Source organism: Myiozetetes cayanensis, unplaced genomic scaffold (genome assembly GCF_022539395.1).
Source record: "Myiozetetes cayanensis isolate MyiCay16 unplaced genomic scaffold, myiCay2020 scf5-8, whole genome shotgun sequence".
NCBI classification, from domain to species: Eukaryota; Metazoa; Chordata; class Aves; order Passeriformes; family Tyrannidae; genus Myiozetetes; species Myiozetetes cayanensis.
Window position 1 is genome coordinate 64,109,152 of NW_026087742.1, and position 15,566 is coordinate 64,124,717.

Below are 15,566 nucleotides of genomic sequence, written 5' to 3' on the forward strand. Positions count from 1 at the left end.
AGTTATTTTTATTGAAGTAACTGAAAAAAATGACAAATATATTTAGGGGAATTTATTTGGGCCTTCTAAATATATAAAAATTATCTGAATAATATATAGAACTTTCTAGGTATATTTTAACATAAGTAATTTTAAAATAATGGTCAATTGATGGCAGTTTTCTGTAAAAGAGAATGTTACTCAAAGAAAAGATCTTCTGTCTATGTCAAAATCATTCCCTTACATCAATGAATTTTAGCTTAACAGAGTAAAATTAGGAGACAGGCAACTCCCTGAAAGCATCCTAAAACTGCTGTAATAATTTGACCAGTTTCAAATGAATAAAAGTCTGTTCTACATGTAAAAGGATTTTTTTAAAATTACTTTTACTTATAAACAATATTAGTATTTTGTTTGCAAGAACATGTATAAAAGTATGTATTGAACAGTTGTAATTGAAGCCAAAGTAACAATATTACCCTCAGATCTTTTTATTGCCTTATTTGTGACTGATTTAAATGCAAAAATTTTCAATAGAATTGAATCACATAATGCCAATAAGAAAGTGCTAGCTAGTAAATGACATTTTTCTATGTAGATATTTCCCAGTAGGGATTATATTCCTAGCATCCACCATTGTTAGTAACTAAAAACTGTAAATGTAAAAAATAACTAAAAGGAAAGGTCCAAAACTGCAAGGTAATCAACAGTTCCAGAAGGAACAGGGGATCACAAGGTCAGTAATCATTTTGCAAAATGGAATTTTTAACTACAATATTTGTAGAAACAGATCAAAAGTGTCATGTAAAAAATTTTACCTATTTATCTTGATTAGTTTTTCTATTGATTCCAACTTGAATCATATTCCCTATTTATACAGCCTCAAACATTGTCTAAACAATTATTCTTGAAGTTTAACTATTTAGCATTTTGAAAGGAATTAAATCAGAAATATTAATTAATTTGAAAAACAGAGACATAATGTGCTATGGTGTTTTTTTTATTTTGTTTAGTTAAATAACCAATTAAAGCCCTGAAAAAATGTAATTTCTTCTATGATTTCTTTAGTAATTTTATTAATAAATATTAAAAGCACTGCCACCATTATAAGAATTTCCTCTTCTGGGGAAGGCACTTATTTTGTCTTTTAGGTATTGTTTCTGTAAGCACTTCAAGAAGCAAATTTGGTCACAGGCTTGCCAAGTTGATGAAAGAACTTTAAATTTTCCAGGGGCTAGGGGACAAAATCTCAATCTATCCCACTACTACCAGTTCAATGACAGAGGCAGCAAGAGAGATTTGGAGCCTGATCTTGTAAGGTTTGAGAGGTGGGTCCATATGAACCTCATGAAGTTCAACAAGGCCAAGCACAAAGTCCTGTAGCTGGGCTGGAGCAATCCCAAGCACAAATACAGGCTGGATAGAGAATGGATTGAGAGCAGCTCTAAGGAGATGAATTTGTGGGTGTTACTGGATGAGAAGCTCAACATGAGCGGGTGATGTGTGTTTGACACCCAAAAAGCCAACTGTACCCTGGGTTGCATCAGAAGAGGTGCCAGCACATCTAAGGAGGTGATTATTCCCCCCTCTGGTCTTGTGAGACCCCACCTGGAGTACTGTGTACAGCTCTGGGGCTGGTAGCATTAGAAGGACCTGGATCCATTCAAGCAAATCTTGAGGAGGGCCACGTAGATGATCAGAGGGCTGGAGCACCCCTGCTATGAAAACTGGCTAGAGAGTTGGAGTTGTTCAGTCTGGAGATGGCTCCAGAGATAGGTCAAAGCAGCCCTCTAGTGCCTCAATGGGGCCTACAACAAAACTGGAAAGGGGTGTTGTGCAAGGGCATGTAATGGCTTTGAAATGAAAGAGAGTAGGTTTAGATTAAACATTAGAAGAAATTCTTTACTGTGAGGGTTGTCAGGCACTGGAACAGGCTGCCTAGAGAAGTTGTGGATGCCCCACACTTGGAACTGTACAAGGCCAAGCTGGATGGGGCTTTGAGCAACATGTTCTAGTAAAAGGTGTCCCTGCCTATGACAGAGGGGTTGGAACTAGACGATTTTAAGGTCCCTTCTGCGAGTGACTGGAGAAAATGATTACTGGCTCAAAACGACTACAGTTGGGGGAGGGAGGGGGGTAGGGCAAGTTTGGCCAAGGTGGGACAGTGCACTGCTCCACACCCCACCACCTGGAGCATCTAGTCCAGCCCCAGAATGGCTATCAGCCACCGGTACACTGAAAGCCCCACCGGGGGGGAAGGACTTTCTAATAAAGCTGGTTGATGCTCTTGAAATAAAAAAGTTGGAAAGATAGAGAAAAAGATAACATTTGAGAACATACTTGAGACTATTAAACAACAAAATTTAAAAGCAGCATTTTGAGGAATTCAGTTATTGATTTCACTGAAACTAATATTTGTTGCAGTTCTGATTCCACTCTGATTTTAATACTTTGAAATCAATTTTCAAGTATGATTTCAAAATTATGTGCGAGAAAAAAAAACACACTAGATCAATAACAATGAGATTATCTGTTTTTTGAAAAGACAACAGCATTTCCTGTAAATTTAATATTGTTTAGCACAATTCAGTGTATCAGAACTGATTTTAACTCTTATAAATAAAAAATGGGTCTTAATGAATCACAGAAACCAAGACTACAATTATAGACTACTTCAAATTAAATGCATTCCCTGTGAAAACAAATTATTATTATTTTAAATTATTATTATATTAAAATATTATAATTTTTAATAACAGTAAACATAATGGTAAGAAAAAAAAAAAATTATCTACAAATTCTCTCTAGAAAAACTCCACAGCATACTGATGCAGTTTTATAAAAATAATATGAAAGCCAATTTTGGCTCTTATTGTGGCTAGATTTTACATAACCAAATTAAAACAAATAATAATTTTACTCTTTCAGCATTAGAGAAGTGGAATAGCCTGAAAAATTTCACATGAGAATCACGTTCCATTTTGGCAAAATAAAGGCAAACTGAAATAGAGTAAAAGGCAATTGAGAATCAAAAATAAAAGAGAAGATAAATTGAGGATAAGAACGAACAAGGTACAGAAAACAAATCTACCACAGAATACAAATAATAGAAATAATCCAATTTTGAAGATCAATATGTAGGTAGAACAATCATATTTCTATTGCATATGAATATAATGTAATCAAAAGAAAGTTCTGGGAATAAAATTAAAATTCAGTTTCTAAGTTCATTACCTATCTGTGTAGGAGAACCAAATGCCAATGTCTGTACTTAATATTACAATTATAATGCTAGAATCCTCTTCATTTGGTCTTAGAAGCTTGTGTTTATGTGAAGCAAAATCTTTAGAGAGGTAACATCTTTCATTCAACAACTTCTTGTGGTTGGAGACGTGCTTGTCTGTGGAAGACTAATTGTCATTCAAAAGCCAACTAGCTGCAGAAAACTAATATTGAAGATTTTTTGTTTGATTTCAAATTAGTACAGAGAGATATTTAAAAGATTTAATACGGTATACTTAGACTTCAGAACTGAAGTTCAGTTTGCATCAGTAAACAAAGATTTCCATGCATGCTGATGCTGTTAGACAGAAAGACATATCTTCAAATAAAATGGCCCAAGCTGGAAGCTGTATATTTTTCATCTCAAATGGCTTCAAAGGTTTCCATTGGAAAACTGGTTTTAGTGCAACCAGAATTACTTCTCAAAATTGCTAGTGACAGAGGATTATCAGGTTTCTGCTTTTGGATCATGAAATATTTCCTAAAGAATCATCAGGGCTTAAAAGAAGTATACTTGGTAGAATTGTTCCCAGAAACTGTGCCTCCCTGAATAGTAGAATTTCATATGCCATTAGTGGCCTTAGGTTCTAGCTGATTCAGCTCAGCAGACAGAAAGCCTCTGTGTTAAATCTACTCCCAAAGCAAAACCGCAAAGTATCATTACTGGTAGAAATTATCAACCCTAAAGGGAAGCACAGATGATACTGGTATATTTACCATATGAACTTTATTAGATCAAATGGTATATTTTTCCTTATTTCACTTGCATTTATTCTGAATTGCCTACTTGGAGTTATTCTCAGTCATTTATTCTCAGTCATAAGTGGAAAGTCGTAAATTGCCAGCTCTAATTAGGCAAAATTGTGTATTTACCAGGATTAGAAAGAAATAAAATGTAGGATTTTTCTCCCTCTTGAAATGTTAGAAGAGGTTCTATAGACTGTTCTGTCAAGGTTCATCTGTTACATGACGCAGTGAAAGACAATATCAATTTTCCAGCTTTTCATGAGCTTTCAACATGCAGTAGAATGTATTAAACAAAGAGATTAGAGCCCACATGCCTAAATTGAATATAAGATTAAGAAAGATTTAGGAAACTGTTTTTCTGACTCCAATATTTGCAACAAAGCCCCAGTACAGCCACAGGATTGCTTTACATATTATTTGATTAAACACACAGTCTTCCCATTCAATAGATTCATTTAAGATGAGTTAAAACTGGCAAGGAGGTACAATTTGAAGTCACAAAAGAAGGTTACTTTTAGTTTTGTTTTCCTTCCTACTATAGAGTGATAGCTCAGCCATTATGAATATCCAGACCATTTGACCTCTTCCCTTCAGTAAGAATCAAACTGCCCATTTAAATGAGAAGGCCACAACTCATTTGAGGACAAGACCTGGACAGAAAAAAATTATATTACTATCCACATTTCTTTTTCAAAAAACACAGTTTAAAATTTATTAAATGTACTTTAATGTTTCTGCAGTTTTCTTGCAGCCACAAAAACTGTTTTCATGTTCCTTTCTCCTCCTTGTGTAAAGTTTTCCCTTGGTAATCCAGTTCTCCAGGACACATTCATGAGAACCTGAGCTTGCTACTCCACATTCACATATTTACGCCCACAACACTCTGGGGTTTTTTTCTTGTTCACTGTCTGCGAACAGTTTTTATGATTTCATAGGACATAAATACTTAATCTTTCTCACTTTCAAACTGCTTCAAGTTTGTGATCAGCAGAGTATTCACTGTGTAAATCCTTGTTCTTGTGAAGTTATCATTCTCTTTGTCTCATAGAAAAATAATCATTTCACAGTCAGTAAAATCCTAAGCAGTGCTGACAAAGTCATGGTTGTTTGATGACTACAACACAGGCACCAGCTCTTCCAATATTTAAGGATGCCATCTGCAGAAAAACAGATAGAAATTAATTGAACAGGAACAAGCCATGTAAAAGATTGCCAAACAGGAACAAGCCATGCCAAAATCGCCAAACTGTTGTGTCAACATTATTCTAAAATGCTCAAAACCACTGAAAATAAATACAAACCACATAACTCTAGTATTTCAGTATTAAAAACTACTTACTCCTACCTGATATCTTTCACTTGACAAGTGAGAGAACAGAAGAAAGAAGAACTAATTTCAGAGCTGTCATTAATTTTGTGAACTGTTGTTATGCAAGGGATTTCTACATGTCTATATATAGGTCTATATTTAAACTTGTCAACAAAAGCTTCCCTTTTCAACTTTAAAAAGAAATAAGTATTTTTGAGTATAATGCATCTCACCTATTTTAAATGCTTATTTTAGGAAAAGATCATGCTTTCAAAGTATGCACTTTTCTTCACTAACTTTAAAGAGAACTTAGGGTGACTAATTTATATATAAATATCTACAATGGTGGAAAAAATTACTTTTTCAGCAAGTCTGCAACAGAACTAATAACAAAAAGTATTCAAATAACTTTTGTTTCTTTTTAAGTCTATGCAAAGAATTAAAATCTTTCCAAGCAATACTGTGACATAAAGTATATTCCTTCTACAACCAAACCACATGCCCCCAGTTTCTTGCATATACTACTATTTCTATTTTACCTATTAATTATTTTATGATTAAAAATTAAAGACATACATACAGTTCAACATTTCAAAATATCTGTCAAACATAAGAAAATGGAAGAGAAGAATGAAATGAGAACTTGGCTCTCTCCATAAAATAAACATATTTTCAATATGAAGGATCTTCAGAACATGCTGGTTATCAATTTAAATTCTAGAATCATTTTGATACTCTTTATATTACTTCTGCATGAAGAAAGGTGAAAAAATTAATTTATTTTGAAAATAGATCAGAACAAGAATTTTGTCTGAAAGGTAGCAACATAATATTATATAATGCATAATATAAAATACTTATATAACATAATATTAAAAATAGACTTTATAATTACCTGCGTCCACTCATTAGTTTGAGGGTCATATGCTTCCATAGTGTTCAGGTATGTTTGACCATCATAGCCACCTACTGCATATAATTTGTCACCAAGGAGACAGACACCAACAGCATCTCGAGGCATACTCAGTGGAGCCACCATTGTCCATGTATCAGTTTTTGGATCATACCTGAGGAAAGAGAAAGGAAATTGGATGTGCAGGGAGAATATAAGTGTCACTTCTGATTTCTGGAAGTTCTTCAAGGATTTTCCCTAATGACAACTGATTCTTACTTGAATATAGTACTTTTTTTCTTGGGAAGAAAAATATCCTTTAGTATGCTATCCAAAAATATTCTTCCTAACAGCAAAAAGATAAAGATTTATTGTGTTCCCAAATGTTGATAAGAAACTTTTGTTCAACTAACCTTCTCAAATAAACTAAAGTGTTGGTAGGATAGCGTGTCATAAAGAGAGTTGAGAAAGATGTATGATCAATATCTGGATGTATGTATATTTTACGTATTTATACATTTTAAGCAGGAGCCCCTGGTGGTCTAGTGGTAAGGGCGCGGCGCTATCACCGCGGAGACCCGGGTTCGATTCCCGGTCAGGGCCACTCCCGGGCAGGTGGGGCTCGTTAGCCCTTAAAGGCAACCCACCTACGTCCTAAGGACCTCGCTGCCACCGTCCAAGCTCGCTTGGCCCCGGCAGATGAACCTTAGGATTAAAGGGTGGGCTCAGTTCCGCGCACACTGTGTCTCACCTAAAAAATCCAATGTGCAGGCTGGAAGGTGTAAAGACCTTCCCCGGATCTTCACTCGTGAAGACTGGCCATTATTACATTTTAAGTAGTATATTTGTTGTACCATATTAAAAATATTATTTCTCAAATTAAATTTCACTATATTTTAATTTCTGAAATTATACTATACAATGTTCACAGCGAGAAAACCTCCCCAGGTATTCAGGGGGTAAGCTTAACTGCATAAAAGTTACATTTTCATCCTGATATTTGCTCAAGTAAGGAAAGTAATACTGTTTTTAAGGCATAATCACCACTGAAGTATTAAAACTGAGGGCAAAATTCCTTTTGTATAATGATGGTAATTTAAAAAGTAAAAATTTAACCTAGCTATTAATTTAGATACTCATTACAATGTAAAATTATTTAATTTCAGAAGTCATTCCATTGTATCTGTTTTGGACATCCATAAAGCAGAAATGAAATATCTTTCGAGAGTTTGTTCCTATGGATGTCTGGAGTATTAGGTTAAACTAGACACCTCATTTTTAGATGTCAAATATTACTAAAATAGAATACTGTATCACAGTGCGATAGAATTAATTTAATCTGATGTTAAGCATCTCCACTATGTACTAGAATCACTTGATTATCACAGGAGAAAATACAAATCCTTTGCCTGACTTTATTAACTTGCTTAAAAGTGTAAGGTTGGTCACACTTTAAGCATGATGATTTCTCTAAAATAATAATAAAGTAGCTCTATAATGGCTAACATCTTCTTTATTTGCAGGCCCTCTAACTACTATATTGTTATATAAAATTAAGTACTGAGCCACTTTCTCCTTCAGCTCTATGAGACAATATTAGCTGTAAGTTAGCTTTTTTGGGGGAGAGTCAATTTCTTTCAATATATTTTCTTGCAATCTAGACTTTTATTAACTAGGAGTTGATAATCCTACAGAAAGCTGTAAATACATATGCTTTAGAAAAAAAAAAAAAGGAAAATTCTATCACCTGTTACTATTTCAGTCTGTGATATTTTCATTAAGCAACTAGAAGGGATACTATTTGAAATCCCACATACTTGAACAATGAAATTTTTTTTTTTTTTTTAATATAAGTACTGCAACAGCAATGTTACAGTGCTTTGCTTGTAACAGTCTTTTGGTTCATAAATATGAGCTTTAAATTGGACAATAAAAGAATTGTCTGTAATCTTGATTATATTGTACTTGACAGCTAAATACAGTTTGAAAAAAAATCTACTCATCTACTAGCTGCTAATACTTCTGGTTTTGGGAGGACTTGTCAGAAAATAAGATGCTAATATTTTTCATGTCTAAAACAGTATAAAATTTATCATACTGTTATTTTCCTTTTCGTTTCTTCTAATTTTCTTACTTTTATTATTGACAATTTTTCATTTTTCTAGCCTTACTTAAGAAGTTTAAAGTTAAATACCTATATATCTTAAATGTCTTTCACATCTCCAGAGGACAATATTTTCAAACATTGCTTGAATATGTAACAAGCAAAAGAAAACAAAAAATTTGAATGGATTTTTTCGAAGACTCTGAGCTTTTCAACAACCACATCCTATGCCTCTAGATGAAATCGTTTCCCACCCAGTGAAATTCACCAGTGTGCACTGTATCTACGCCTGCCTAAAGGTAAAAAATGTTAATAGACTCTTTGATACACTGCTCTTGAATTACAAAGGCCAAGGTGAGGAGGCACAAGAGCTCGGAAACAATATAATTGGTATCTTTGGACTTCTTTTTTTCTCCCAGTAAACAGGTATGCAAGGTAAAACATAATCCTTATAACTCTGTTCTGTCAACAAAATAGAACTGTGCAAGAACTTTTTTTTTTCTCTTTAGTTTTTATTGTTTGTTTGTGGTTTTTTTGTAATTGGGAGGAAAACGTCTGAGATTTCTTATATACTTTCTTCTGCTAAAACAACTGTATATGTCATCTTTATAATAACTAGGTATGTCCCAGGCTGAGAAGGGTTACGATAAAAGCTCCTGAATGTGGAAAGAAATCAGTTTTGAAATCAAGGTGAGATGAAGGAGAAAAACTATAGATGAAATGTTTATGTTTTTAGCATCCATCAAGTTTTGAGTAAGATTTGAAAAAGAAAGCTACTTCATGAAATATGCCAAAATATCTCAAAAATCTTATAATTCTTAAAAAGGAATTAGTGGTTTTACCTTTAAAAAGGAATAGAACATTGCACTTTGCCAGCTTCTGAAGAGGAGATAAACATAACTATTATTTTATTTCAGAATGCTTGAATCCATAGGAAAACCTTTAAAATTGTGTCATTCTTAAAGGAGATTAAACTGGGAGTCCTAATTACTACTGAGCAGAATTTTAGTGATAGCATTTAAAAAACTTATATCTGCTGTCACTATATTTGCATAATCTCAAAGATAAATTTTAAAGTATTATGTCTGGTTTGACAGTGTTCCAGGAGCAAACTGGTATTTGAATAATGCACATCCTATCGGGCTGTATCAGAATGACAAAATGACTGAAGCAGAGACTTGTTCCTGAAGAAGAAGAGAATTAGTTAATAAACACGCCTCAGATATTTACAGAAAGTAAAACTTTCAGAGATATATAAAATCACTAACCTTTGTTTTCCTAAGTTATTGAGACGTTTTTACTTTTTGAAAATGATGCATGATTTTCAAATGTCATAACTGACATTTAACCAAAGTTTAACCCCTCTAGAAAATAAATAAATAGATAAATCTCTCCCAGCACCTATCTTACTTGTGCATTAAGATAAACCAACTACTCAAATGTATCTACTTTAACTTTTTCAACCTGTACATATTTGGAGAGTGTATTTTCCTTATTTTATTTTATAGCATACAGAAAAAAGGCAAACCTTCATGAAACATTTGAAGAATACCTTTAAATGGAATGCTATAATTACTTCAACTGTGCTGTACTGCCCTACTAGGTATCCTTGACTTTGTAGAATATCTACTTGCAAAACTCAGTCTACTGCAAGTACAGTGTATAAGGCTTATATCAACTCATTAGAAAGTGGTAATGTTGCTAAAGGAAGCAATATATTGTACTGTGAATATCCATCACTTATTTATTTCTTCTTAGCTTAGCTATGTTTTTAGAGTTACGAAGTGTTTCTAAACATAGTTTTGTGTTACAAAATTATTTCAAGGAAAAATTTTATCTCTACAAAGTTTAGTTTATAACTCTGCAATTTGTAATATAGTGCCTTGAAAAAATAGATTACTTAAACGCTATGTGAAAAGAGTGGACTTTTGTGTTCAGGATAATATATAACAGTACTGTGAATAAAAAGGAAAGGAAAATAAATTTCAAAGAAACTGTCTTTCACAGACCACTACAGAATTTTTCAAGCAAGCCTGTTTAACTTTACAATCATAAATCTAATAAAATTATGCTACCAGACATAATTTTCTATTAAAAAAATGCATATATGATTGGATACCTTTCTACATAGTCAAGCAGTCGAGAACAATGGTTAGAAGCAGGAGCATCATGGCCTCCCACTGCATAAAGAAACCCATCACATGTAGCCACTCCTACACCTCCTCTTCTCTTACACATAGGAGCACACATATTCCATTTATTTGTGTGAGGATCATAATATTCCATTGAACTCAAACACGAACTTCCATCCCGGCCTCCAACTGAATATAACCTAAGAAAGTCCACACAAATAAAAAATGTTAATAAAACAAGTGTTCAGAACTGCAGAAATAAAAACAAGGAGTATGTGGTTTTTATTTGACATCAACCAACAGAAACAATGAAAAAATACAACATTTTTAAATAATTTGATTTTTATATAGTGAGGAAACAGATGTTTTTGATATTGTTAAAAAACTTACATGCTACTTAGCTCTTTGCCCACCTGAACAGAAAGGAAGATATTTCTTTCTGTAATGGATGTTTTCATTCTTCCATTAGTGCATACACAGTCAAGAGTGCCACAAGTGACATGCAGATATGTTTCTATAGATTTATAAATCCCATAAACAGGGCTGCTGCCTAAGCTAATCATCTGTGAGATGGAAGTGCTAACTTACAGTTGGTAATCCAGACAAAATAAAAAATATACAATCCATTTACTATAGTTTCTCTGTGTTTTTATTGTGCATCAAACTAGTAGGAAACACCCGACAACTGCTGTCCTGTATTTTAAAATTTATCTTATATAGTATTTCAATACTGAATACATTCAGTGTTAGAACAGAATCTTAAAAAAAAAAAAAAAAAAGAGGCACTCGGTATGCTAAAGTACAAACGATATGGAAAACTGTATTCAGTCTTTAAAAGGGTATTTGACAAATTCCACATAAGAACCTATCAATGGAAGCTCATGTTCAGAATGAATTTACACATACAATATAGTAAATATCAAATATAAATGTGTTGCAGAAAGGAGTATCATATTTTGGTTTAGACATGGATTTTTAAAAGAGAACTACCTCAGTTTCAAGAATCTTGCTTATATTGAAGAAAAGTCTTGGCCACACTAACAGTAACATATCTACCTCCAAGTAAGAAAATTATAACCCCCAGGCACTGTAGATTTTCTTCATCAGAATGTATTGTGAGGATATGTTGGAAAGTCATGGAAAACTTCTGAAAAGTATTTTAAACTTGAAATTACAAAAATGTAGTTTAATAAAAAATACACTGTGTTTATAACTATCTTCAGGCAAGAAACTTGTTACATTCTACTTTTTATAATGGTTCCCAGGAGGAAACAGTTCTGATTGTTCTTTCCCACTAATACTGTGCTGCATTCATTTCTTATATGAATCCTGTTGTGGGCTGTTGCCTTTCCTACAGTGCCTGGAGATTAACTAATAAAAACACAGGCTATTTTAAAGTCCAGCCACTAAGCAATTTAGGATGTGAAAGCTGCCTGTGTGAAGCAATTACTCATTTGGAAGCTTTTACTGTCCTAAGCACTCCATGAATTCAGAGCTATTTAAATGTGCATTTACCATTACATTTCATTGGTATGGATGCTGATGAATAAGGAAGTACCATACTATTACTAAATATGCCACTGAAGCATGAGAACATGTCAGCTCTTCCTGATAGACATACTTGAGTTCTGGCTGAAGTACCCAGGAGAATCCATACTCCTCTATGAGAGATACTAAAGCAAGTACACCTCTTTTTGCAACTATTTCTTTGGATCTAGTCTTAATACATTTAACTTTCTTTACGATTATCAGATATCTACAGATGAAATCAATATTAGGGAACCCACATGTAGGTGTTAACCTATGGGTGTCTACAGCATCTAAATTGTTTTTGTGCTCAGAGTGGCTGAGCCTGAAGAACAATTTTGTTCACCAGCCACAACCATATTTTTGTCCTTCGGCTGAGAATAAGAAATGCAGAACAGCACTAAAAAGAATTTTAAACATGTGATTAAAAACATTTGCATTCATATAAAAGTAAATGTAAGCATTTACGTGTATATGTCTGCAAGGATGTTATCTTTATCTTCAAAGGATCTGACTTGGTTCAGCTACCCACAGTGATAAAATTTTATTTGGGACATATGAGGTATGGTGACATTGCCTGTGAACTGAGAGATATAGAAAATAGTACAAAGGAGAAACCTGCATGATTACTGGAGATAAGTAGGCTACCCTGAAGCAATTTAAATGGTAGTAGACAATTACATGTAGATTGGTGAATTGATACCTAAAAATATAAACCATGGTTAACAAGCCTGAGATTTTCAAATAGATTTCTAAGTAAATATTTGGACACTTAAACAACTGTAAACAATTTTAAAAAAATGTAAAGTAGCAACATCTCTGCAGACTTCAGTGCAAATAATCGTGTGTTTCCCTAGTCTAAATACCCACCACTTTACTTACATCTTCTGGACAAGGAAAGTTCTCATTTATTCCATTGTCTTTCAACTGAAATAAATCTATAAGCTGATATTTCCATGCTGATAGTGATGTACACTTTCTCATTCCTCTATTGCTAATAAAGTATGGCTGAAAGCATTCCAGAGTTGCTGGTAAAAAGACAGCAAATGCTGTTCTTAAGTAGCTGACAAAAGTTTCAGTTGCTGATTGGAACCACCTAGCTTTCCTTAAAATGGTCTATGCTATTCAGAACAAAATTAATTCCCAAACCAGGTTTTAGAACTGTCATTTTAGAGTTTGACTGTGTTTCTATCTCAGTAAGGAATAGCTCATTAAAAAAAATAATTTTTTATGTCACAAAGGAGTCTAGTTCAGACAAAAAGGTGGAAATCAAGTAATTGATTTAAAGCTCCAGTTGTGGCTGAGCCAGAACACTTCAGTCAGGAATCCCTTCACTCTTCAGCCAAATTTCCAAATCCATATTCACAAAGGCCTAAAATGATGCAGAGTAACTCTGAAATAAGTGTTGAATATTCAGGTCAGCTGAATATTCAAGTACAGCTAACTGAAACTTTTAAAATACTTACAAACAAAGATATTTAGTAGTCTTACTTTCATTCATAGTCTTCAGGGTCCTATTTTATCAGATGACTTCAAATTAACCATTTTTTTCAGCTTTGTCTTGCTCATCAACAATTTATACTAAAATTTCTACAGGATAAAGTATAATGTAATTCTCTGAATTAGCTGAATTGCTTTTCGTTGTGTATCCCATCAAAACTGTTGAAATTATAATAACAGTAATAATGATATATCGCTGTTTAGAGAGGAAGATGAAGAGAGAAAAGAAAGCATTTAATACTGAGCATTTTTATCTCCATAGTAGAAGTTCTGCCTATGGAGATGTTATAGATTTCTATTCCCAAATGGCCTACATTTCAGCTGATCCAGACACTGTGCAGAGATATGAAATTGGACCAAGCTCAGCCTCCTCTGAGCTGGAAATTTGTCTTTTCATGGTTTTGTCACTTCTTGTACTAAGATGGAGACAGATTCATGAACATTTGTATATATATAACTATATGTATAATTGGCTAGCAAAATGCAGTAGAGGTTTCAAAGTAGGAAACACTAGGAGCAATCACGATCAGCTGGATCAAAATCATTTATCTCAGTTCAGCCATTGCAAACCTTTTACAACTACTCAGAAGAGCCAATTTTAAATTCAGTTTGACAAGCCAACCTCAAAAGACCAGACTACCTTTGATGTGAGGTGGTATGGCTTGTGAAAACAGTTGAATCATGCCCTTGCTGCATTTCTTAATGAGGTTTTGCTTTTCAAAATTCTTTCACTGTGGATACCGAAGACTTAACATAGTCTTTTGCTTAGGCCCTAATGTACCCTTTTCTGGCCTTTCAGTGTCTCTGAAAGAGCAACAGAGAATTACTGTGCCACAAAAGATATCTGCTTGTAGAAGTGAGGGTACGGTAATATTCTCCATAAATGCTGGACTACTGTATTGTTGAATCAGTCAATACCTGACCTAGGAATCAGACTGTAGGAAAGGAATCCATGCTGCCTTGGTTAAGACAATGTAGTTGACGTGCAAAAGTTGAAAATACAGTAATTCTCTGAAAGGAAAGCACTAATGAAGTCTTATTTTTGTCTGTAAATTTGGAAGGGCATTTCATGTACTTGTAATGCAGTAGTGAAGTAAAAATATATAGAGTTGGGGAAAAAAAAAAAGTCATAAAATAAGTGCCTGAAATGAAATAAAAAAGTAACTACTGACAAGTTAGAAGGGGGTCTTGAGCAACCTGATCTAGTAGTTGGTGTCTCTGCAGGGGAGTTGGAACTAGATGATCCTTAAAGTCCTTCAAACCCAAGCCACTCTATGATGCTTTGATACAAAATATTGAGAGAAAAACACCTTTTTCATGGACAACATTGTTTTGCCAAAGCTTGATTTCCTACACTAGAAATTGTTGTTTCCTAGTAGAAAGAACCTCTTCCAAGCAATTTTAATTGTAACTCGAGTTATATGGGCTCTTCAAGACCATTGACTGAACGCAGATTCCACTGGTTAAAAAACATTCTTGACTTTATCAGGTATAAGATAGGTGAGGCAAAACAGTCCTTATAAATTAACCATGTACTACAGCCTGTGTATAAGGCCTTTATTTGTTCTCATGTTTATTAAAAAACAGACAGTGAATCTGTCATTAAATAAGAATTTTTATGGAATCCACAGAATTACTTTGTGCTAGACTGAGATGTGTTTATGATATTAATTTTCTTTGTGAGTTTAATAATCTTAGACCATAGAGTTGTTGTATTTTGTTCTGGCTCAAAATCCATCTACTGCATGATTTTGACTAAAATATTAAAAAATATCTACACCTTTTTGTAGTTTCTACAGTTAAGGAAAAATAACTACAACATTTGTCTGATTTGTCCTAATAGTGTGATGCAGAAAAATTGCCTTTCTGAAAAAAGGGTTTGACCAAAAGAAGCAGTTAATAAACAGCATATTTATAAAATATTAGCAGCATCAAAACAGTCAAAAAAGAACCTGAAATAACTTCTTAGGATTTAAATTAAGTTATAAATTTATTTATAGGGCAAAGTACATTTACAGTAAAACATAGTAAGAACAGAGAAAAGATTTTAAAATTTTCAACAAAAATATTCTAAGGCTGATAAGTTGTGAGTCA

At 33.5% G+C, this 15,566-nt stretch overlaps 1 protein-coding gene across 1 annotated transcript in view; it reads right to left on the reverse strand.

Moving 5' to 3' along the window:
• Window positions 1-2,777: 2,777 nt before the first annotated feature.
• The window catches only part of KLHL1 (kelch like family member 1), a 201,434-nt gene continuing 188,645 nt past the window's right edge, over window positions 2,778-15,566 (reverse strand). The window contains exons 9-11 of the mRNA XM_050331657.1: window positions 10,433-10,645; window positions 6,213-6,384; window positions 2,778-5,165 (exon numbers count right to left, since the gene is read on the reverse strand). Coding sequence (XP_050187614.1) covers window positions 5,106-5,165; window positions 6,213-6,384; window positions 10,433-10,645 — 445 coding nt within the window. The 3' untranslated portion in view covers window positions 2,778-5,105. The remainder of the gene's footprint in view (window positions 5,166-6,212; window positions 6,385-10,432; window positions 10,646-15,566) is intronic.